The sequence below is a fragment of the Sus scrofa genome, chromosome 6 (assembly GCF_054392235.1).
Source record: "Sus scrofa isolate SSC_HxYL_T2T_F1_AM1 chromosome 6, Sscrofa_HxYL_maternal_Yorkshire_Landrace_v2.0, whole genome shotgun sequence".
In the NCBI taxonomy this organism is placed as follows: domain Eukaryota; kingdom Metazoa; phylum Chordata; class Mammalia; order Artiodactyla; family Suidae; genus Sus; species Sus scrofa.
Window position 1 is genome coordinate 124,406,522 of NC_139388.1, and position 23,578 is coordinate 124,430,099.

At 39.9% G+C, this 23,578-nt stretch overlaps 1 protein-coding gene across 5 annotated transcripts in view; it reads left to right on the forward strand.

Annotated features, from left to right (window-relative positions):
- The window catches only part of ELP2 (elongator acetyltransferase complex subunit 2), a 46,194-nt gene extending 24,715 nt beyond the window's left edge, over window positions 1-21,479 (forward strand). For 4 of the 5 annotated variants that reach the window (XM_003356413.5, XM_084964474.1, XM_084964475.1 and 1 more), the window contains 10 exons: window positions 1,126-1,314; window positions 3,805-3,874; window positions 4,665-4,760; window positions 4,911-4,968; window positions 5,590-5,662; window positions 12,065-12,257; window positions 13,814-13,935; window positions 16,692-16,825; window positions 17,609-17,722; window positions 20,916-21,479. In XM_003356413.5, coding sequence (XP_003356461.1) covers window positions 1,126-1,314; window positions 3,805-3,874; window positions 4,665-4,760; window positions 4,911-4,968; window positions 5,590-5,662; window positions 12,065-12,257; window positions 13,814-13,935; window positions 16,692-16,825; window positions 17,609-17,722; window positions 20,916-21,072 — 1,206 coding nt within the window. In that variant the 3' untranslated portion in view covers window positions 21,073-21,479. The remainder of the gene's footprint in view (window positions 1-1,125; window positions 1,315-3,804; window positions 3,875-4,664; window positions 4,761-4,910; window positions 4,969-5,589; window positions 5,663-12,064; window positions 12,258-13,813; window positions 13,936-16,691; window positions 16,826-17,608; window positions 17,723-20,915) is intronic. The other variant, XR_014807866.1, reaches the window with a different exon arrangement.
- The last annotated feature ends 2,099 nt before the right edge of the window (window positions 21,480-23,578 follow it).

Consider the following 23,578-nt stretch of genomic DNA (forward strand, 5'->3'; position numbering starts at 1 on the left):
AAGTCAAAAACAAAGCAAATGATTTGGAGTGGTTTTCTGTAGCTCTTGGTTATTGCTGCCAATATGACTCAGTTGTTTATTCATAATCCATTAAAAATGAATAAGACTTTACCAAAATGGAAAATTTCTGCTCTTTGAAAAGACACTGTCAGGAAAATGAAAAGACAAGTTACAGACTGAGAGAAAGTACTTAACAAAGGACATTACTGATAAAGGATTTTTATCTAGAGTATGTAAAGAACTTTTCAGACCTCAGTAATAAGAAAAATCCAGGTTTTTATTTTATTTTATTTTGTATGTTTCTGCATTTTAGGGCTGCACCCGTGGCATATGGAGGTTCCCAGGCTAGGGGTCGAATCGGAGCTATAGATCCTTAACCCACTGAGCGAGGCCAGGGATTGAACCCTCAACCTCATGCTTCCTAGTCAGATTCGTTTCTGCTGCATCATGATGGGAACTCCAGAAACATCCAGGTTTTGAAAAAAGAAGGGCAAAAGATGTTTCTCCAAAGAAGAGACATGGGTGGAAAATAAGTATAGGAAAAGATTCTCAGCACCATTAGTCATTAAGGAAATGCAAATGAAAGCTACAGTGAGATATATATTAGAATGATCAGAGTTGAAAGACTGACCCTACAAGTATTGAAGAAGGTGTGGGCAGCTGAATCTCTCTTATGTTGCTAGTGGGATTGTAAAATGTACAGCCACTTTGGGAAATAACTTGGCAATTTCTTAAAAGTTCACATGTGCATTCACCACATCATCCAGTCGTTCTGCCCATTGGTGGTAACTGCCCAAGAGAAATAGAAGCATATATCCATGCCAAGACTTGGTACATGAAAGTACATTATTGTTTTTTCAGTAAGAGACAAAAACTGGAAACAACCCAGATGTCTGTGAGTGGATAACTAGATCAACAATTTGTGGTTTGTCCATACAAGAGAATACAATTCAGCAATTAAAAAGGATCGAAGGATTGGTAAACACAGCAACATGAATGAATCTGCCCCATGGTCCACATTTCCATAGCATAATGAACAATTTTGTTTCTGATATTTTACTTATTGAAAAGAATTCAGCTTTTGAAGTGTGTGATTATGTTTATTTATCCTATTTTGATACCCAGGTGACTTGGCATGAAATTGCAAGGCCTCAGATACATGGGTATGACCTGAAATGTTTGGCGATGATCAGTAGGTTTCAGTTTGTATCTGGAGCTGATGAAAAAGTTCTTCGAGTATTTTCTGCACCTCGGAATTTTGTGGAAAATTTTTGTATTATTACGGGCCAGTCACTGAATCATGTGCTTGGTAATGTGAGTATTCTAAATGTTTTAACTAAATCTAACCACTTCATATAAAATTTTTAAAATTTTTACTTAAGGCTGTAAACAGTATATGGGTAGAAAAGAAATATTTTTACTATTGGCTTGACAAACTTTTTTTTTTTTTTCGTCTTTTTAGGGCCTTACCCGAGGCATACGGAGGTTCCCAGGCTAGGGGTCTAATTGGACGGTAGCTTTGGGCCTATACCACAGCCACAGCCATGTCATATCTGAGCCATGTCTGTGATGTACACCACAGCTCACGGCAGTGCCGGATCCTTAACTCACTGACTGAGGCCAGGGATAGAACCTGCATCCTCATGGATACTAGTCGGGTTTGTTAATCACCGAGCCACAACAGGAACTCCTGGCTTGATAAAACTTTTATGTGCACTATGGCAGGCAGTAGTTTAAATATTAAAACCAGAAATTTTATAGCAAGCCCCCAAGGCGCTGTAAATAATTAAAATGTTAAATTAAGGCACAAATACTATGTATCTTCACTGTGTTTAGTGACTAGGATAAAACAGAACACAATAGATGGGTCATATTTCCTGGGAGATTACCATCTAGATATAGATTAGGGGTAGAGGGTCCAACCCTCTGAGCCACAACGGGAACCCAAGGATAGGTACACTTTTTTTTTTTTTTTTTTTTTGGGTCTTTTTGCCATTTCCTTGGACCGCTGCTGTGGCATATGGAGGTTCCCAGGCTAGGGGTCTAATCAGAGCTGTAGCCACCAGCCTATGCCAGAGCCACAGCAACGTGGAATCCAAGCCACGTCTGCAACCTAACCGCAGCTCATGGCAACGCTGGATCCTTAACCCACTGAGCAAGGGCAGGGACCGAACCCGCAACCTCATGGTTCCTAGTCGGATTCATTGACCACTGAGCCATGATGGAAACTCCCCAGATAGGTACACTCTTGATGGGCAGAAGAAGGAAGGAGGGCAAGAGACCAGTGGGGTGGCCAGAGCTGTTTGAATGAAGAGTATGTAGAGGGAAACAGAGGTACTGAGGGAGAGTCAGATGGTGGAGGCTCTTGGGAGGCAGGTGTAGTTCAGATTCTGGGGTACTGATGAAGGTTCCTAAACAAAGTGATAAAAACCACTTTGGGGCAGAGAGTTTCGTGGGAGCAGGATACTTTGAGCCCAGAGACTTTGAAAGCAGGGTCACTAACACCAGCCTGGGTAAGACTGGAGAAGAAGGTGAGTCATTTTAAAAGAAATGTCTGGAGTTTCCTTGTGGCACAACAGGTTAAGGATGTGGCATTTTCACTGCAGCAGCTCAGGTCACTGATCTGGTGCAGGTTCAATCCCTGGCCTAGGACTTGCACATGCCATGGGTGTGGCCAAAAAAATATATAAATGAAATAAATGTCCTACTACAGTTCCTGGAGCGTTATCATGAGCACTTCATGCCACAGGCGTTCTTGGTTATGTGAAGAAGGTGAAGAATTCTCATGTGCTGTTTGTGATGCTAATGGACAGTGGAACGAGATCTTGATTGTGATTATTATTCAGAACTAAGCTTGTTGGGGTGGAGGGGTAGGTAGTTTGAGAATCTCACAGTTCTAGGGACTGAAATGTGGTTTTAGGATTCTGTGAGAGGGGTTAATCCCAGGTATACATTCAGTTCTGTGACCTAAGATACTGAAATCTTGTAGACTGGAAAAACTCTCGTTGCATTTGGGTTTGTTCCCATACCAAATTTTGGGATATGTAGGAATGCCTCTTATTGTTCTTTTCCATGGTGTTTTCTTTCTCTTGGTTTCTAAAATAAAGCATGCAGGCTCTTATGTCTCATGTAACCATTCTTGATGATAGTTTACATTCCCATTGCTCACGTTCATGTTGAGTTGCAGCCTCTGTATTAAAGCTTAAATTATAAGACTTGCCCTTAGTTTATGCGCATGTGCAAGTTTTGATGGTTAGCATATGGTTTCATATGTAATAATTTGATAAAAATTGTAGCATATAAGCAGATGATTGCCATTTCAAAGGGCACTCTGTTACAGTTTTAGAATATTCAAAATTTTAAATGTGTTTAATAAAATACTATGATTCTGCCTTCTTGGGAAATATCTGTGTTTACATGAGCATCAGGGATGTGCCTGTGAGACTATCTTGGAAATAAAGCTCCAGGCCATCTATTTTCAACCCACTCTTTGCTAGAAGCCAGCACAGTGCTTTCCTTGTCAAACACTGGAACCTGTTGAGCTCTCGGGGTTTGATGAGCTAATGGATGAAAGGATGCCTGACTATGGTTTGGGTGGGGACTGTGGGTTAGCTGGAGCATATTTGCTGGAGAGTATTGCTCAGCATTGCATCTCTGGGTTCAGGAGATGGAAGTGGGGGCAGATATCTGCACACAATGGTCTTTATGCTGCTTCTGAGCATTTATGAGCATGTCATTTTTAATAGTGTCTGAGGTAATAGTAACTTTCAGCATTTAAAACATATATCATACTTTTTATTCCAGCAAGAAGGTGATCTTCCAGAAGGAGCAACTGTCCCTGCTTTGGGATTATCAAATAAAGCTGTCTTTCAGGGTAAGACTTTTGTTTCCAAAAAAAATTTTTTTTTGTCTTTTTTAGGGCTGCAGCCATGGCATATGGAGGTTCCCCGGCTATGGGTTGAATTGGAGCTGCAGCTGCCGGCCTTTACCACAGTCATAGCAACACCAGGTCCGAGCCACGTCTGTGATTTCACTACAGTTCACAGCAACACCAGATCCTTAACCCACTGAGCAGGGCCAGGGATTGAACCTATGTCCTCAAGGATGCTAGTCAGAATCTATTTCCGCTGAGCCATTACAGGAACTCCCTGTCTCCAAAATTATTGAACCTATAGTGGTACCTAGTTACACATTTATATAACATGTATCTAATGTTTGTTATAGGTGATTTACCTTTTTGAAGAATCACAGTACATGCATCTCTTTTCTCTGTTAGATATTTCATGGTTATCTACTTTGTGTACACATGCAGATCCTAAAATAGGTATACCTTTTATAAAGTGTATTTCATGGAGCGCTTAGAACCGGAGATGCTAATATGCGCCTGAAAAATGTATTCCATAGTTGTAAAATCTTGGGAAATGTTTAGTCAAAGAAAAAGGAAGGAATCTTGAGGAATTAATCCATACGCTGAGGAGCACATTTGGAAAATAACCAGAGTAGTGGAAATACCCTTGGCTTTGCAGTCACCTGGACACAGCTTTGAATCACACTACTTTGAAGTGCCACTGCTTTGTGCCTAGTGGCCTTAATATTGGGACAAGTGTAGGAGACATAAAGATGGTGACTAGATTTATGATGCTGATGTGTTTCTTTTAAACTAGGAGATGTAGCTTCTCAGCCTTCTGATGAAGAGGAGCTGTTAAGTGGTTCTGGTTTTGAGTATCAGCAGGTGGCCTTTCAACCCTCCATACTTACTGGTAAGACAAGGCAAAAAGATGGTTTACTGGACTCATCTGTACACATAGTATGCTGTCTGTCACTGCTGAGCTAAGTAAGCGCTACAGACTTCACTTACTTATTTGTATGAAAATAGAAAAATTAATCGCAGTGCTATAAATTTATTGTAGAACCTCCCACTGAGGATCATCTTCTGCAAAATACTTTGTGGCCTGAAGTTCAAAAACTGTAAGTTCAGCCATATGTAGCTCTTTGGTCTGGTTCTGTCATAACTCGTGATCCCCCCCACCCCCGCCCCCAGTTGATTTTCTCTTTCTTTGCTTACCTCTTATTTATATCTTCCCCCACCTCCCCCCACCCCTCTCTAAGGATCTTTTGGTGGCTTTCATAAGAAGCGAGAATCAAACTTTATGTAAATTTTTACATTGCTATGTATTACATTTACTGGATTTATTGGTTTTCATTTTTAAAGTAGGAGAGGCATAACACTATATATATATTTTTTTTCCTTTTTAAAAAAACTTATTATTCTTTTTTTCCCCTGTAGTTTTTCCCCATCAAAACTTTTCCATGGTGTATTGTTCATTGTACTGGCTGGCTAGGGGTGAAAACTTGTATTTTAATCTAGTTGTTTGAATAAGTTGATTCCTTCTAGGAAGTTGGCATTTTTCTCCAGTCTCTGTTTTTGCTCCAAATATTTGTTTAGACAAAAATGTAATGTTTTTTAAAAGAACTGTATGTTAGCTAGAGAGATCGATGTTTTTCTTTTCACACTTAAAAATTGTGCAGCAAGAGAATAGGCCCATTTACTAATACAGGGGTTATCCATTTTCTCTTTTTAAATTTTAGATATGGACATGGTTATGAAATATTTTGTGTTGCTTGTAACAATTCAAAGACTCTGCTTGCCTCAGCTTGTAAGGTAGGGAATTTTACTTTTTTATTCTACTTGGTCACAGGTTATTTGAGTCATCAGGCTTCTGCAAATTTAGTAGTGATTTGGGCTAATTGGACGTGAAAAGCCACAGGTGCCTGATTTTTTCAATCTCTTTTCTGTTCTGTCCCGTCAAAAGCTTGTGGTTGCATCTTAAATCTGTTTGAGCTGCACATTTTTGTTCTTAAGCTCTTGATTTGAGCTGATTTTTGCCCCTACTCAAAAACTGTTGAATCAGGTATCTTAAAATGAGGCCTAGAAATGTGATACATAAATGCTTAGTAATGGGAGTCCTAGAGACACAGGGGAATGAGAAGGTGGAACCCACTGAGCACCCCGTCTGACTGTCTCTTAAGCACGCTCTCTGAGTAAGTAGAGTCCCTTGGCGCATGCCACAGGGAAGCAAGGTGGCCAGCTGAGTGAGCCATCAGCACGTGGCGCTGCGGAGTAGTGCGCTATTCAGTATTTACCTGTGTGCTGTGGAGGATTGTCTGAAGGATTTGAGACACACATATTCCTCTAAATTTCCTAAAATTTATTTATTTGTCTTAAGCAAGATGATGAGAGCTACCTACTTGGATGGGCACCTTTTGGTTTTTCTGATATGTTTGTTTTTTGTCCCTACTCTTGCTGTGGCTTCTTGCTACTGGCCTCTATTGAAGGGCATTCTAAGAAATATTGTCGTGCTTGTGCCCCACCCCCTTATTTGTTGTCCCCTTTGTGAGGGTGGTACTGAGAGTACTTCCTTCTGTTAATTCAGGGGCCTTTAGGAAAAATAGGACTTAACAGCGGGAATAATTGTGCTTCTGCTGAGCAGCTAATTTATTTTTGGCTTAGGTCACTGTCAGTCATATAAATGATTCTTTTCTCCTTTTCACCTTGGCTCATGTGTAGCAAGTATGTGCATTTCTCTTTTAAGCTACCTTTTTTTTTCTTTAATGGCCACACCTGTGGCATGTGGAAGTTCCTGGGCCAGAGATGGAACCCGAGCCACAGCTGTAACCTACAGCCTATGCTGCAGTTACTGCAACACCAGACAGATCCTTTAACCCACCGTACCAGGCCAGGATTGAATCTGCATCTCTGCAGCAGCCCAAGCCACTGCAGTCAGATTTTTAACCCATTGTGCCACAGTGGGAACTCCTAAACAAACTTTTTTTTTTTTTTTTTTTTTTGCACTTTAGGGCTATCCCTGCAGCATACGGAAGTTCCCAGGCTAGGGGTCAAATCAGAGCTGCAGCTGCTGGCCTGCACCACAGCTACAGCAACACGGGATCCAAGCTACGCCTGAGACCTACACCATAGCTCATGGCAACGCTGGATTGGTAATCCACTGAGCAGGCCAGGGATAGAATCTGCATCCTCATGGATTGGGTTCATAACCTGATAGGCCACAATGGCAACTCCCTAAGTGAACATTTTAAACAGCTTTTTTAAGGTGTCATTTGCAATTGTAACTTCCATGTTGAAAGTGAACAATTTGGTAAACTTTGACATATGTTTATACCTATGAAATCATTACTGCAATCGAGATAATGAACATACCATAAACTCCCAAAATTTCCTCTGCCCCTATCCCTAGTAAACCACTAATCTGCTTTTTATCATGATAGATTAGTTTACATTTTCTAACTTCTTGTATAGTATGCACTTTTTTGTCTGACTTCTTTCCTGTAGCATAATTATTTGAGAGTCATCTATGTTGGATTTCTTTGTTTTGTTTTGCTTTTTTAAATAGCTCTAATCTTTCCTTGACCTTTTTTTTTTTTTTAATTTGGCTGCACCTGCAGCATATGGAATTTCCTGTGCCAGGTATTGAACCCATACCACAGCAGTGCTGCACCATAAGATAACTCCTTATCTATGTTGTTGCCTATATTGGTTATTTATTCTTTCTTTCCTTTATTTCTTTAAGTTAATGTTGGGTCTTTTAAGACCGATCAGTGTTTTGTTTTTTGGTTTTTTTTTTGTTTGTTTTTTTTTTGTCTTTTGTCTTTTTGTCTTTTGTTGTTGCTATTTCTTGGGCCGCTCCTGCGGCATATGGAGGTTCCCAGGCTAGGGGTTGAATCGGAGCTGTAGCCACCGGCCTATGCCAGAGCCACAGCAACGCCAGATCGTTAACCCACTGAGCAAGGGCAGGGACCGAACCCGCAACCTCATGGTTCCTAGTCGGATTCGTTAACCACTGCGCCACGACGGGAACTCCTGTTGTTTTTTTTTTAAGAGGTTTTTTTTGGCTTCAGCATGTGGAATTTCCTGGGCCGAGGATCAAACCTGTGCCACAGCAAAGATTCAAGCAGCTGCAGTGACAAGGCCACATCCTTAATCTGCTGTGTCACAAGAGAACTCCCATTCTTTTAATTTCTGAGTAGTCTTTCCTTTTGCAGATATATAACAATTTGTTGATCCACTCATTTATTAACAGACGTTTGGGTGATTTCCGGTTTTTGGCTTTTAGCAATAAAGCAAAATTGTGAACAATTTTGTACAAGTCTTTGCATGGATATATGCTTTCATTTCTCTTCAGTAAATACATATGAGTAGAATTGGCGGGTGATATGGTAGATGGCTATTCAAATTTTTAAGAAACAGACTCTTCCAAAATAGTTTTCCAAAAATGGTGATACCATTTTACAGTCCCACTAGCAGTGTATGAGAGTTCCAGTTGCTCCACACCCTTACCAGTACGTGTTATTGTCAGTCTTTTTAACGTTAGCCATTCTGACTCCCTTTTGCCTTTTAGGGATACTTTAACCTTTTGATTCCTTCACCCATTTAATCCACTTCCCAATTCTGGCTTCTGGCATCTGCGAAAATCCGTTCTCTATGTCTATGAGGGGTTTTTTTGTTATTGTTTTTAGATTCTGCTCCTAAGTGAGATCACACAGTATTTATCTTTGACTGACTTATTTCACATAGCATAGTGCCCACAGAGTGCACCCATGTTGTCACAAATGGAAAGATTTCCTTCTTTTTTAGGGCTGAATACTCTTCCACCTTTCTCTCTCGCTCTCTCTGTGTATTCGTGTGTTTTCTACATCCATTGGTCCATTTTCTTTATCAATTTGATGGACACTTAGGTTGTTTCCATATGTTGGCTATTAAAAATAATGCTGAATGAGCATGGGGCACGCATATCTTTTCAAGTTACCCAGAAGGGGGATTTCTGGATCATATAGCAGTTCTAGTTTTATTTTATTTTTACTTTTTTAGGGCCACACAAACAGTATGTGGAGGTTCCCAGGCTAGGCGTTGAATAGGAGCTGCAGCTGCTGCTGGTCGTGCCACAGCCACAGCAACAGCAGATCCAAGCCACATCTGTAAGCTACACCACATAGCTCATAGCAGATGAGTTAACCTACTGAGCAAGGCCAGGGATCAAACCTACATTGTCATGGATACTAGTTGGGTTTGATACCATTGAGCCACAGCAGAAACTCCAGTTGTGAGCTTGTCTTTTAATCCTTGCAGTTCATTCAGTTTGTACTTTTATGTATTTTGAAGCTCTGTTGTTAGATCCTAAATATTTATGATTGTTATGGTCTCTTGTTTAATTTACTTTATCATTATGAAATGAATCTCTTATTTCTGGTAATATTTTGTGCTCCAAAATCTGTTTTGTCTGATGTTAATATAGCCACTCCAGTTTTCTTTTGAGTAGCGCTTGAATTACGTATCTTTTTCCATTATTTTATTTTTAAATTATTTCCTTTTATTTCAGGTGGGTTTCTTGGAGGCAGCATATAGTTGGGTCTTACTGTTTTTTTTACTCTGATCATCCTTCATTTTAGTAGGAGTATTTATTAGACCATTTGCATTTGATGGAATATTTGATATGATAGATTTACTTCTGTCATCTTGCTATTTGTTTTCTATTTGACCCATCTGTTCTTTGTTCCATTTTACATATTTTGGATTAAGTGATTGCTTTTTATGATTCCATTTTATTTCTTTTGTTTGTTTAGAAGATAGGACTTTGTTGTGTTTATTGGCTGTTTCACATTTTATACTATGTATCTTCAATTTGCCACAAAGTAATATTTGTGTATGAGAACATAAGTATACTTTCATTTCCCCCTACTTGGTGGTATTGTTGTACATTTTACTTTTTCATGGAAATCCCACGATATTATTTTTTTTCTTTAACAATTAGTTAGACCTAAAGAGATTTAAATAATAAAAAATTTTTTCCATCAAAAGGATATCATTTTCCTTCTGCCTGGAGGATATTCTTTAGTCTTCCTTGTAATGCAGTTCTGTTGGTCAGGAATTTTTCAGCTTTCACCTATCAGAAAAAAATCTATTTCTCCTTCATTTTTGAATAGTATTTGCGGTGGGTAAAGAATTGTTGGTTTTCCTTTCAGTGCCTTTTAAATGTTGCTCCTTTTTCTTCTGACTTGCATTATTTTGGATAAGTCCTCTGTAATTTTCCTTTGTTAATGGGTTTTTTCTCATTTACCTGCAATTTTATATTTATCATTTGTCCTAATTTGATTGTTGGTGGTATAGTTTTCTTCATGTTTCTTGTGCTTAGGTTTTTTTTTTTTTTTTTTTTTTTGTCTTTTGCCATTTCTTGGGCCGCTCCTGTGGCATATGGAGGCTTCCAGGCTAGGGGATGAATTGGAGCTGTAGCCGCCAGCCTACACCACAGCAATGCGGGATCCGAGCCGCGTCTGCAGCCTACACAACAGCTCACGGCAACGCCAGATCCATAACCCACTGAGCAAGGGCAGGGATAGAACCCGCAACCTCATGGTTTCTAGTCGGATTTGTTAACCACTGTGTCACGACGGGAACTCCTCTTGTGCTTAGGTTTTATTGAACTTCTTGCACCTGTAAGTTTATCATCCCATTTGGATTTTTTTTTTTGTGGTCTTTTCTAGGGCTACATCTATGGCATATGGAGGTTCCCAGACTAGGGGTCTAATTGAAGCTGTAGCCACCGGCCTTTGCCAGAGCCACAGCAGCTTGGGATCCAGGCCATGTCTGTGACCTACACCACAGCTCACGGCAATGCCAGATCCTTAGCCCACTGAGCGAGGCCAGGGATCGAACCCACAACCTCATGGTTCCTAGTCAGATTCGTTAACCACTGAGCCACGACAGGAACTCCTGGAAATTTTTTGTAAGTGTTTTTTTCTTCTCCTCCTTTTGCAGACTATAGTTGTATTTGTTTGATTGCTTGACATCATCATAGAATTCAGTGATGTTCTTTTGTTTTTTGTTTTTTTCATTTTTTTTCCTACTCTGTGGTTCATTTTGTCTTTTAAGGATCACTGTTCTTTGTTACCAGATATCTAATATTTTGGAATGTCATTATTTCATGTATTTTTGTCTGATCTTCTAGTTTTCTTCACATAGGAGAGTAAATCTGGTCCCTGTTACTCCATATTGACCAGAAGTGAGTCTCTAAACTACTAATTATATAATTAATACACAAATGTATTCTTCTTATAAAATATTAAAGTAGTATAGAGGTTCCTTAGAAAATTAAAAATAGAACTATAAACTGTATGATTCACAATAATGCTTTGGGGTATTTATCCAAAGAAAATAAAAAGTAATTTATAAAGATATGTGTACCCCTGTGTTCATCCTGGCCTTACTTACCATAGCCACAATATGGAAGCACCCTAAGTGCCCATCAACAGAAGAATGAGTAAAGAAAGGGTGGAATGTGTGTATGGATGAAAACATAAGTATACTTTCTATATATGTACATGATGGAATATTACTCAGACTTTAAAAAAAGAATCTTGCTCTTTGTGGCAGCACAGATGGGCCTGGAGGGTGTTATGCTAAGTGAAATAAATCAGAGTAAACCAAACACTACATGGTTTCACTTAGTATGGAATCAGAAAACAAAACAAACAAATCGAAACAGAAACAGATTCATAGACATAGAACCTAGACAGGGTGTTTTGGAGGGGTGGACAGATGACTGAAATAGGTGAAGGGGATTGATTAAGAGGTCCAGACTTTTAATTATAAAATCAATTAGTCACAGGGATATAATGTACACATAGGAATATAGTGAATAGTATGGTAACAATTTTGTATGGTAATGAATGGTAGCTGGACTTACTGTAGTAATCATTTCATTATATATAAAAATATTGAACCACTATGTTTACACCTAAAAACTGGTACACTAATTATAACTCAATTTAAAAATTTTTGATTACAGTACCACTCTCTAATTATTCATTATTTCTAATCCAAGTCTGTCTCTTCTCAGAAGTTAACTTGGTTATAGTATTTATAGTATATTCTCAGAATTTTTTTTTAATTTACACAGATACATAACAGATACCACAGAGATAATATATTATTTTGAAAAATGTTTTCAGTTTCAGTTAAATTGTTTTATTGTTTCATCTCTTTCTATAGGCAGCTAAGAAAGAGCATGCTGCTATCATTCTTTGGAACACTACATCTTGGAAACAGGTGCAGAATTTAGTTTTCCACAGTTTGACTGTCACACAGATGGCCTTTTCTCCTGATGACAAGTTCTTACTAGCTGTTTCCAGAGATCGGACCTGGTCACTGTGGAAGAGGCAGGACACAATCCCACCTGAATTAGGTAAAACAGCTCTTGGTTGGGAAGGTTATTAGTGAAACAGTTATGTCCATTTTACCCACCTTGAGCCACTCTTGGATAAAAGAAATAGAAGTAATAACATTTTATTTATTTTATTATTTATTTATTTATTATTTATTTATTATTATAACATATTATTTATTTTATTGGATAAAAGAAATAGAAGTAATAACAATTACGGTTGCTGTGAGTCTTTCAAAGCTCTGTCATAACTGAGGAAGACCTGACCTTCCTTGAAAGGATGGTATGTATCCAAACATCTCAGTTAAAGAAACTTAAAATCTTTATGTAGAAAATTTAGATTTTGCAGATGGTTGTAGAATGCCACCGTTAAACCGAATGGATGATAGATACTGAGTGGGGATGTTTCAGGACAAGAATAAGGAATATAAAGTTAAATTATGAAACTTAGAAGGAGCATTGTCTTTGCCCTTTACCTACCCTCTGTCATAATGATGAAGGAGAAGGGCGTTTTAGGCATCCATTTGTGGATAATATGACCCTGGGCAAGATGTTAACACATCTATGTATGTTCTACCTTGGACCTGGCATAGTTTTTTTTTTAAATGAAAAGGAAAGAAAACTTGTGGTGGCCTGTTCTTATTCCCATAGTTTCTTTGAGTGGGTAAAATCTAGAGAGTGTTCAAAGTACCCATGTTGTTTAATCCCATTTTTAATTTTTCCATGGGTATAACTACTTATAGTTTGATCTTACAATATTTTTAGTCCTTTAGCTTTTTGTATTTTAGCATGTTCTGGGGACTATGCCACATACTGAGCAGTATATGTTAGAACAGACATTTCTTTTGCAACTGGTGATTTCCCAACATACAATCTTTACTTTTTAAAAAGTTGAAATGAGGAAGTTCCCCAGTGGGTTTTGGATCGGGTGTTGTCACTACAGTGGCTTGGGTTCACCCCCTGGCTCAGAAACTTCTGCATGTCGTGAATATGGCCAAAAAATAAATAAATAAAAAGTTAAAGTAATACTAATAGCAAATCTGTTAATTTGTTATATCATTATGGATTGTAGATAGATTATTGGATACACTAATCTTCCTTCTGTACACAGTAATGTCTTTTAGGTTATATGAGGGTGAGAAGTTAGTTACCTTACACTTAAATCTTACAAGGGAAAGATTTTAAAAAATTTTTTTAACATTATTTAAGAGTACCTTATTCTTTTTTCAGTGGCTTAATATACAAATCTGGCAACTTCCTGAGTGAGATTAAATTTCTTCAGGCTTCTTCCATAAGCATGAATTGAACCTTTATTAGTTAAGTGTCCAGAAGATGTTTGTCATCAGTCACTGGAGAATGACTAGTCAATAAAAAAGCATTTCCTACTAGAATGATGACTTCTGGTGAGGGGTCAGCTGCCTGGCCTTGTTCTATTGCAAAACTCTGTACACAGTCTGTGTACATATAAATTGATAACTAAATCACATGATGTATATGGCTCTTAAACATAGCTTTCCAATGGGTAAAAAACAACAGCTTTTTCCACTTTGTGAATAATGCATGTATGTTTCTCTCAGACCCAGTTTTCAGTCTCTTTGCCTTCACCAACAAAGTCACTGCTGTGCACAGTAGAATTATTTGGTCTTGTGATTGGAGTCCTGATGGCAAGTATTTTTTCACTGGAAGTCGTGACAAAAAGGTATTTTTTTTAACTTAATATTTTTTCAAATGTAAAATAGTAATATTACAAGTACGTTTGGATAAAAAAACACATAATTCTGATTTTCTGATACAACTTTTAAAAGTCAGGTTATGTATTCCTTCTGGGTTTTTTTTGTTTTTTTTTTTTTTTTTTTCATAATCTCAAAACTCAATTTTATTTTTAAGAGGAAAAAATATGTTCATTTATTTGATGATGAGAGTTGATAAATCTCTTGAACATTTTATAGTTTAAATAACATTTAAAAATTAAATTTCTCAAACATTCAAGCCATTGCATAATTCTTGAGATGGTAGTGATCACTTCTCTCTATTTGTAATTATGTTAGATTAAATAATTTCAATTTGGTTATACTTGCAGATTACAATTTAGTACCTTTTTGTCCATTTTTTGGTTATTTAAATTTTATTTTATTTTTTATTTTATTTTTTTTAATTTTCTCATTTTTTTTCTTTCTTTTTTTTTTTTTTATAATTTTTTTATTTTCCCACTGTACAGCAAGGGGGTCAGGTTATCCTTACATGTATACATTACAATTACATTTTTTCCCCCACCATTTGTTCAGTATCTAGACAAAGGAGGGGGAGGGAGTGGGAGGGATCGGGAACTTAGGCTTATCAGACACAATTTAGAATAGATTTACAAGGAGATCCTGCTGAATAGCCTTCTGGGTTTTTGATACGCATTCATAAAAAGCCTTTTCTTACCTGTTAAATTCTATAAATACATGTCTCTGAAATATCAAATATGAAGAGACCCTTTTGTTGTTGACATAACTATCAGACAGCCCCAGTGGGAAAAAAGTAGTACATGAAATGGGTCAAGACTGAAAAATTGTATGGGAGCAGGAGTGGATAGTGGGGCATTGGGGAAAAACCCTTTCTACTTTTCTTTTTCATACTTTTATGTATTTAAAATTCTCTTTGGAGTTCCCGTTGTGGCTCAGCATTTTAAGAATCCAACTAGTATCCATGAGGATGTGGGTTCAGTCCCTAGCTCAGTGGGTTAAGGAATACAGCATTGACGTGAGATGCCATGTAGGCTGCAGCTGCGGCTTGGATCTGCTGTCGCTGTGGCTGTGGCGTAGGCAGCTCCAGCTCCACTTCAACATCTAGCTGGGAAACTTCATATGCCTAGGGTGCAGCCATAAAAGAAAGACAAAAAAATTTATTTTTATAATGAATGATTATTATCTCTTTTCATTCAGTGGAGAAAGCAGGGTGCATATGTGTAATGTGTAAACTTGGAAAAAGATCAGAAAAAGTTAGCCAGCAGTAGGTTCTTTTTCTTTTCTTTCTTTTTTTTTTTTTTGGTCACACCCTTGGCATGTGGACGTTCCTGGGCCAGGGTTGCCACAGCTGCAACTGCAGCCACAGCAGTAATAAATTGTATCCTTGGAGTTCCTGTCATGGCACAGTGGAAATGAACCCGACTAGTAACCATGAGGTTGCTGGTTTGATCCCTGGCTTCACTCAGTGGGTTAAGGATCAGGCGTTGCCGTGAGCTGTGGGGCAGCTGCTGTGAGCTTGGATCTGATGTTGTTGTGGCTGTGGCGTAGGCCAGCAGCTGTAGCTCCGATTGGACCCCTAGCCTGGGAACCTCCATGTGCTGTGAGTGCGGCCCTAATGAGAAGAAGGGAAAAAAAAAAAAAAAAAAAAAAAAGCAACAACAAATTGGATCCTTACCCCACTTGGCCACCAGGGAATTCCAGCAGTAGATTCTTGACCATGACCTCGCCCTTGTTCTCTGGGAAATGTTCTCCTGGTCTCTAGTCTTTCCTCTGTTTTCATGCTCTTTAAAACATCCCTCCATTTTCTACATTTCCTGCAGACCAGAGGAGCTGAGGCGCTCAAGCATTTCCTTCCTCTCCTGTCTTCTCCACTTGTAGTCATGGTACACGTTCCCGAGATGGAGGATTAATGCAGGCATGTTGTCACTCAGTGAGACACTGAAATGTCAGCCTCTGAAACGCTTTCTCTCAGGCCTTCACTCTGTCATTTGCATTTTAATTTCTTCCCCAGCATTTATTTTTCTACTCTTTGCTCTCTGCTCTGGCAGCAGGATGGCTTCTACCCTCCACAGTCAAGTCCAGTTAGCAGATGGTCCAGCTGTGACTCTCACAGATAGGTTGAGGCTGAAGCGGACATAGCATCGTCCACTACTCAGTCTCTGCTAACTTGGGCTGAGCCTTCTGCTCAGAATCTTGCTTTGGTCCTGCATTTTGCAACTCTTATCTGTTTCACTGTCCTCTCCATTTCTCTGTGCCCAAGTCACATCCCTTTGAGGCATGAGCTCCAGGACAGCTTTATTGCTTACCTGGTATACCATCAAGGTTAGGGCCTCCTGACAGTTGAGCTGATTTCCTGAGCCGTGGGTGGTGTAGAGGAAGAGCAGGGGACTTGATTGTTGTCCCACATTTTGTGTAATTTCTTGGCGGGGTGCATGAGCACCTTGATGAAGGCATGGTGGTCAGAATCTCACTGGGTCACAGCTGCTTTCCCGAGTATAAAGATCAGGTTGGACACCCCTGCTCGCTGGGCAGGGACCAGCACACTTGGGTAGTTGAGGTCCCAGAGACCCTGTGATGCTTGAAAGACTTGAAAGTCCTGGAACACAAATGAAAATGTTGCATTTTTTAAAAATGCCAGTGTTATCTCTGTCATTGAAACTCTCTAATGCACTCCTGGAAACCTTGCAGAGAGGAAGCTTTACAGAGTTTGCTCTGTCTGTGTTAGGTGGTTGCCTGGGGTGAATGTGACTCCGGTGATGACTCCATCGAGCACAGCATAGGTCCCTGCTCCTCCGTTCTGGATGTGGGCGGAGCTGTGACAGCTGTCAGCGTCTGCCCTGTGCTTAACCTTTCCCAACGGTGAGTATCTGTGGGGAGGCATCATTTTATGTTTTCTTTAAGAAGACCACTTGGTTTCTCACTATGTACCTGTCTTACACTTTAATCTGTGGGTTCTCTTAGCTTCTGAGTTGCTAAAGTTTTTTATAATGCTTAATGTTTCTCATAAGAATTTCTAAATTGAAAGTTCCCATCATGGTTCAGCGGTAATGAACCTGACTGGTATCCATGAGGACATGGGTTTGATCCTGGGCCTCACTCAGTGGGTTAAGGATCTGGCATTGCCGTGAGCTGTGGTGTAGGTTGCAGACATGGCTCGGATCTGATGTTGCTATGGCTGTGGTGTAGGCCGGCAGCTGCAGCTTCAGTTCGACCCCTAGCTTGGAACTTCCATATGCCATGGGTACAGCCCTATTAAGGAAAAAAAAAAAAATTGATACAACTCAATATTCAGAGTGGTGAGATACAGATGAGTGTGTGGCTCAAAGGTTCTTTTTCACCAAAGTTAGGCCTGTGGTGCTTTTCCTGTAATAAATGTTTTCAGGACTCCTGCAGCCAACCAGGGTAACACTGGCTCATGGACCTTGCCAGCAGAGGACAGAGGTAAAGCTGTGTGCGCCCTCGATGGAGAGGAGGCTCTGGGCTGGATAGTGGAGCAGCACACTGGATCCTGGGCCTGCACTTTCTAAGAGACCTTTTAAACCAGGAACAGTCGGAAACACTATAAAGTACTTTAGATTGATGATGGAGATAACAGGAATGCATGCTAAATTAACACTGTCTCCCTTCCTCCCTTAAAAACAGATATATTGTTGCAGTAGGATTAGAGTGTGGAAAGATTTCTTTATACTCCTGGAAAAAGACTAATCAAGTTCCAGAAATAAATGACTGGATCCACTGTGTAAAAACAAGTCAAAGGTATTTCTTCTTATTTTTGCTTCCACCAGATTAGGTAGAAGTCATGGGGTATTTATCAGGAAATCTTACGCCACATTTGCATGGAGAGGCACAAGCCTATCCATGTGCTTTCCACTAATTGATACCTCTGATTTTATGATAGTGTCTTGAAATTCACATTTGTTACTCTATTACACTTGGTTTTTGAAGGTTTACTTGACAAGGTTGCATGTTTGCATAATATTGTCTTTATAGACAATGCAAAAGAAAGTGATTTTCATAAATGGAAGTTTTCAGAACTTGACTACAGTAAAATCTTAATAAAATGTGATTCAAAATGTTGATGATTTTTGAAATATAATAGATTGTTTGGTAGTCAGATCTGTGTGTGAACATTTCAGATGTAATGGAGCAAACCATCAAGTGTCCCACAAAGTCCCATGAGTGGCCTTCAGGCTGAGTGGACACTTCTGAGCCTCCTGGCCTGGGCATGGGCCTTTGCCACCTGAGCTAGCTTAGAGCACTCGCAGTTTGATATTACAAGGTATTTCTTCCAGGGGAGCTTGTCTTTTTGTCAGCAAAGCATGTTAATGTCATAATTGTATTTATGATAATGAGATCTCCTTTTTTGTCCCCCCATCTTTTTAGGGCCACAGCTGTGGCATATGGAAGTTCCCAGACTAGGAGTCGAATTGGAGCTGCCTCTGCTGGCCTACACCACAGCAACAGGATCTGAGCCACATCTGCAGCGTACACTACAGCTTTCAGCAGTGTCGGATCCTTAACCCACTGAGTGAGGCCAGGGATCAAACCCCCATTCTTATGGATACTAGTCAAGTTCTTAACCTCCTGAGCCACAACTGGAACTCCGAGATATGCTTTGTAACTGCTGCCCTCCTGGCTCTTCTCCTGCCCTTATGATGCTGGGTTTAGTTAAAATAGTTCATGCTGTTGGCTACTGAAGAGAGAAGTGTCCAGTGAAATTCCCTATTTCAGACATTGGATATTTTCTTTCTTCCTGGACTCTCCTCCCTTCTCTTTTCCTTTCTTTCACTTGCTCTGCCCAGGATGCTCACTCTGCCTCTGCCTGGTACTGCCCAGATGTGAGACACTGGCAGAACGCCCCTTAAGGAAACAAGGGCAGGGGACATGTATAGAAACTGAATTTTTCATCAAAAAAAATTTTTTTTCTGACTGTGCCCGATGCATGTGGAAGTCCCCAGGCCAAGGACCGAATCCACATCATAGCAGCAGCCCAAGCTACAGCAGTGACAATGCTGAATCCTTAACCTGATAGGTCATCAGGGAACTCCTCATTAAAATAATGCTTTTAGTCATTACAGTGATTTTGGATTTCCAAGAACTACCTTCTGTTATTTGTATTGCTGATATTCCAGTTATTAAATTACAAGTACTTTTCAAGTGAAAGGTTTTGCTAGTAATGATATACAAAGGTAATATAAGCAAACACTGCCTTCTAGGTTGACTCCTCAAGCTCCCTGTCTTCCAAATGTGATTTAGTAACATGCTGGATTTAAAGAGCATTACCCTCCCCATTTATCTCAAAGCTTATATAGCCAAATGAGTACTGTCCCTCAAAGTAACTCCCCTGGGAAGAAGTATGCTATATATATACGTGTGTGTGTGTGTGTGTACACACTTGTTTTAGTGATGTCACTTTTTCAGTCAATCTTTTAATGAGACAAGAGAACAAATGAGATCCTACCGATGTTGCTGTTATGTTCAGAACTTCTCTTTAGGAAGTGTGTTCAGAACTAGCTTAGTACTGATGCAAGAAAGCGAATTCTGATATCTTTTATATGAAGTTTTCCTCATTTGACCATTCACATTTTTTTTTTAAAAGCTCAGCATTCATCTTATTTATAAGCTCCTCTCCAAATGAGCTTGACTACTTTCAATAATCAAAATCATCCTTAAAGGAAGATAAGCTGTCATAGAGAGCACTCAAGTCCCAGTCTGTGTGGAAGCATTTCCTTTGGGAGAATTTCAGGAAACATGAGGCACAACAGCATTGTGGGAACTTGTGGACCCTCCCAGAATGGCCACTTGCAAGGGCTCATGGTCATTAGGTGGTATAGGTGCTGGTGTGCTGATTTTTTTCTTTTTCTTTTTTCTTTTTAGGGCCACACCTGCCACATATTTCCATAGGCTAGGGGTCGAATCAAAGCCGTAGCCGCTGGCCTGCGCCACAGCCACAGCAACACCAGATCCGAGCCATGTCTGTGACCTACACCACAGCTCATGGCAAATAATGCTGTATCCTTAACCCACTGAGCGGGGCCAGGGATCACACCCGCATCCTCTTGGGTACTAGTCAGGTTCGCTACCGCTGAGCCACGATGGGAACTCCTGGTGTGCTGATTTTTTAAAATGTGCTTCACCACTTTGACGCTGTAATTTATTCCCACCTTTTCATCCTGTGAGTGCATCTGGTGACAGGGTCTCAGCATCTGAGAGTATGATTTTGTGCTCTGATACTGCTTTCAGTGATTACTGCTTTAAAACCTATTTAGGTTTTTCACCTTATTCCTTCTTAGTTTGGAGAACAAAGTGGCTGGTTAAATTTATAGAAGACATTATATTTTCATAGAAGTTTATTATAATCTGTGTTTGGTAGCATCCTAGGTCAGCCATGGGCCTGGGGGAGTGCATTAATGTAAACATTCTGCCCAGGGTCATGTGCTTACAGGTCATATTGGTTCTTCTACTAGGCAATTGATTAAATCTTTTCACTGTCTCTCCTTACCTAGCGGTCACAGGGATGTCAAAAGAATCAAATAATCTAGAATATGTTGTACAGTTGGAATTCTCAAAAAAACACATTTATTAATGTTTCCTGAAAGACTGATTTTAATAGCTGTTTCATGGATTCCACTGATCATTCAAGCAAAATTCGACAGAAATGCATTTCTTGCTCTTTTCGGTGGTTTCCTTGGTCAGTAAGATGTTTTCAAGGTTAACGTAAAATTGCTAAAACATTAGTGATAGTATTTTATGAGACTGACGCGCTGCTTACTATGCTGAGGTACCTAGTGATAGTATTTTAAAACCTGTACATTTTGTGCTTCTTAACTATTTATGTTAACGTTAATAGTAAGAATATGCTAATTAAGTTAACGTGCAGCTGAGCACCCAGTAAAGTGTTTCATAGTCATAGCATACCTTCATTTCATGATTTTTCTCTTTGTTTTAGCCAAAGTCATACACTTGCTATCAAAAAATTATGCTGGAAGAATTGTAATGGAAAAACTGAACAGAATGAAGCAGAAGGCACTGAATGGTTACACTTTGCAAGCTGTGGCGAAGATCACACTGTGAAGATACACAGAGTCAACAGATATGCGCTGTGATGGACTTAGTAACTACAGGCACATTCTCATTGGTGTCTTAAAATCTTTATCCTGTAAATAGATAACCTTTACCTCATAATTTCATCGTGTTTTGTTTTTAAGTCCTGTTGCAGTTGTCTTTATTTGAGTCATAGACCCTTTGAAATCTAATGAAAGCTACAGACTCTTTTTTCAAAATTTTTGTATGTGCACGCCCTCTCAGAACCTTGCCCATACTTTCAGAGATTCCAACCCACATCCTTGTGTCTCAGATTGAGAGCCTCTGTGTTTATTTTCTTCATGATCAAATTTGCCTAATTTTGTGTCATTTGGGTCTTTCTCTCTTCATATGCCCCTCTTTGGGACAGCTCAATATTTATTACCCTCCTCCGAGGAAGGACATAAAGAATAAAAAGAAATGGAACCCAGATTACTATATTTTTATTTTAACAATTTTTGCAAATAAACAGACCACACAAAGAGTGGTCTTGACCCCTTCCTCCCAGTACACACCAACCATTCTAGGAATTTGGCAGGTTGTTTTGAGTTTGAACTGCAGTCAGTTCTTTCTCTTATTCTTTAGAAGTACAAAGAGTCTTCCTTCAGGGTTTAACTTAAAATAACTGGGAGATGGAAGGGCTGGAAAGTAGAGTTCTGAATCCTCTGAATTTCTGTGAAGTTGCATAAGTGAGTCACAAGAGGAAGAATGAAGTCATGAGAGCGAAGGCGGCTGTCCCTCAGGGAGAGTGAGCAGTGGGCACAGAGGGAGGAACACACCAGAAAGATAGTGCTGGCTGTGCCACTCGGGTCTGGGAGGTGGCCAGAAAGTTGGGCACTTGGGAGTTGGGTGGAGAGGTTAGGAGAGGGGGTGGGAGAGCGTGCAAGGACTAGTGTGAGCGGAGGCTCCTCCCCACCCCGTGGGAACATGGAGCTGCCTGGCTAATTGCCACTTAAATACACACTGTACACAAAAAATGTGCTGGAAGAAGGGAGGTGAGGATTTTCTTTCTTTTTTTTTTTTTTTTTTTTTTTTTTTTGTCTTTTTGCCTTTTCTAGGGCCACACCCGTGGCATATGGAGGTTCCCAGGCTAGGGGTCCAATCGGAGCTATAGCCACCGGCCTACGCCAGAGCCACAGCAACACCAGATCCAAGCTGTGTCTGCAACCTACACCACAGCTCACGGCAACGCTGGATCCTTAACCCACTGAGCAAGGCCAGGGATAGAACCTGCAACCTCATGGTTCCTAGTCAGATTTGTTAACCGCTGCGCCACGACAGGAACTCCAAATTTTCTTGGTGGGAGTTTTTGCCATTAGCTGGCATGACATTTTGCTTCCAGAGGAGTTAAGTGATACTTTGTCTAAATGAAGGTAATGTGAGCTACCTATGTCATTTAAATTTTTCTAGTGGCCAGACAGAGTAAAAAGAAAGGGGGTGATTTATTTATTTTTTATTTTTATTTTATTTTTTTGCTTTTTAGGGCCGTACCTGTGGCATATGGAGGTTCCCAGGCTAGGGGTCAAATCGGAGCTACAGTTGCTGGCCTATACCACAGCCACAGCAATGCCAGATCCAAGCCACATTTGTGACCTACACCACAGCTCATGGCAACACTGGATCCTTAACCCACTGAGCGAGGCCAGGGATTGAACCCACAACCTCGTGGTTCCTAGTTGGATTCGTTTCCACTGTGTCACGACGGAAACTCTGCGGTGTCACTTATTTTAATGACACATTTGTTATAACCCAGTATATCCCAAATACTCAACGTAAAGAATTATGAAGATACTTTACCCTTTTTCATGTATAAAATCTTTGTGTACTACAAAGTCATTTTACACTTAGAGCCCATCTTAATTCAGACCCACCACGTTTCAAGTGCTTAGTATGGCTAGTGGCCATATCTGTATTTGGACAGTGCAGTTCTAGACTATGGAATCTGTATAAATTTGTCTTACACCTTAGGTCTTTTTTTTTTTTCTTTTTAAGTGTGGAAGTTCCCAGGCCAGGGATTGAACCCATGCCAGAGCAGTGACAACAATGTGTCCTTAACCTGCTGAGCCACCGGGGAACTCCCTGAAGTACATTCTCTTTGCTTATCAGATGAAGGATCTGAATCTTCCATTGGCCCAACTAACCCTGCGCATGTGGGATTCCAGAGCAGATCTGTGGACTAACAGCCCTTTAAAGCTGTTTCCAGCACAGAGCCCATCCCCCTAAGGTCTTCTGAAAGCCGGCCTAGTCTTGGAGAGACCACATCCATGGTTGGTTGTTGTTTTGCCAACTATAAGTAGCCAGTTTTCCCAAGTTGTCCTGAAGCATCTTCCTTAGTAATCATGTGTATAATGATTGAGTTCAATAAGTATTCCCAAAGACTTGCTCTACATTTGGGCAATATCTTGAACTTCATACACCTGCCTTATAGTTTTACCACGATGGTCCTAATCTGCTAAAGGAGAACAACTTTGAACCATCCTGTAGTAATTCATAACCTCTAAAGCAAAAAGGCAGTCTTGCAGTTCTGCT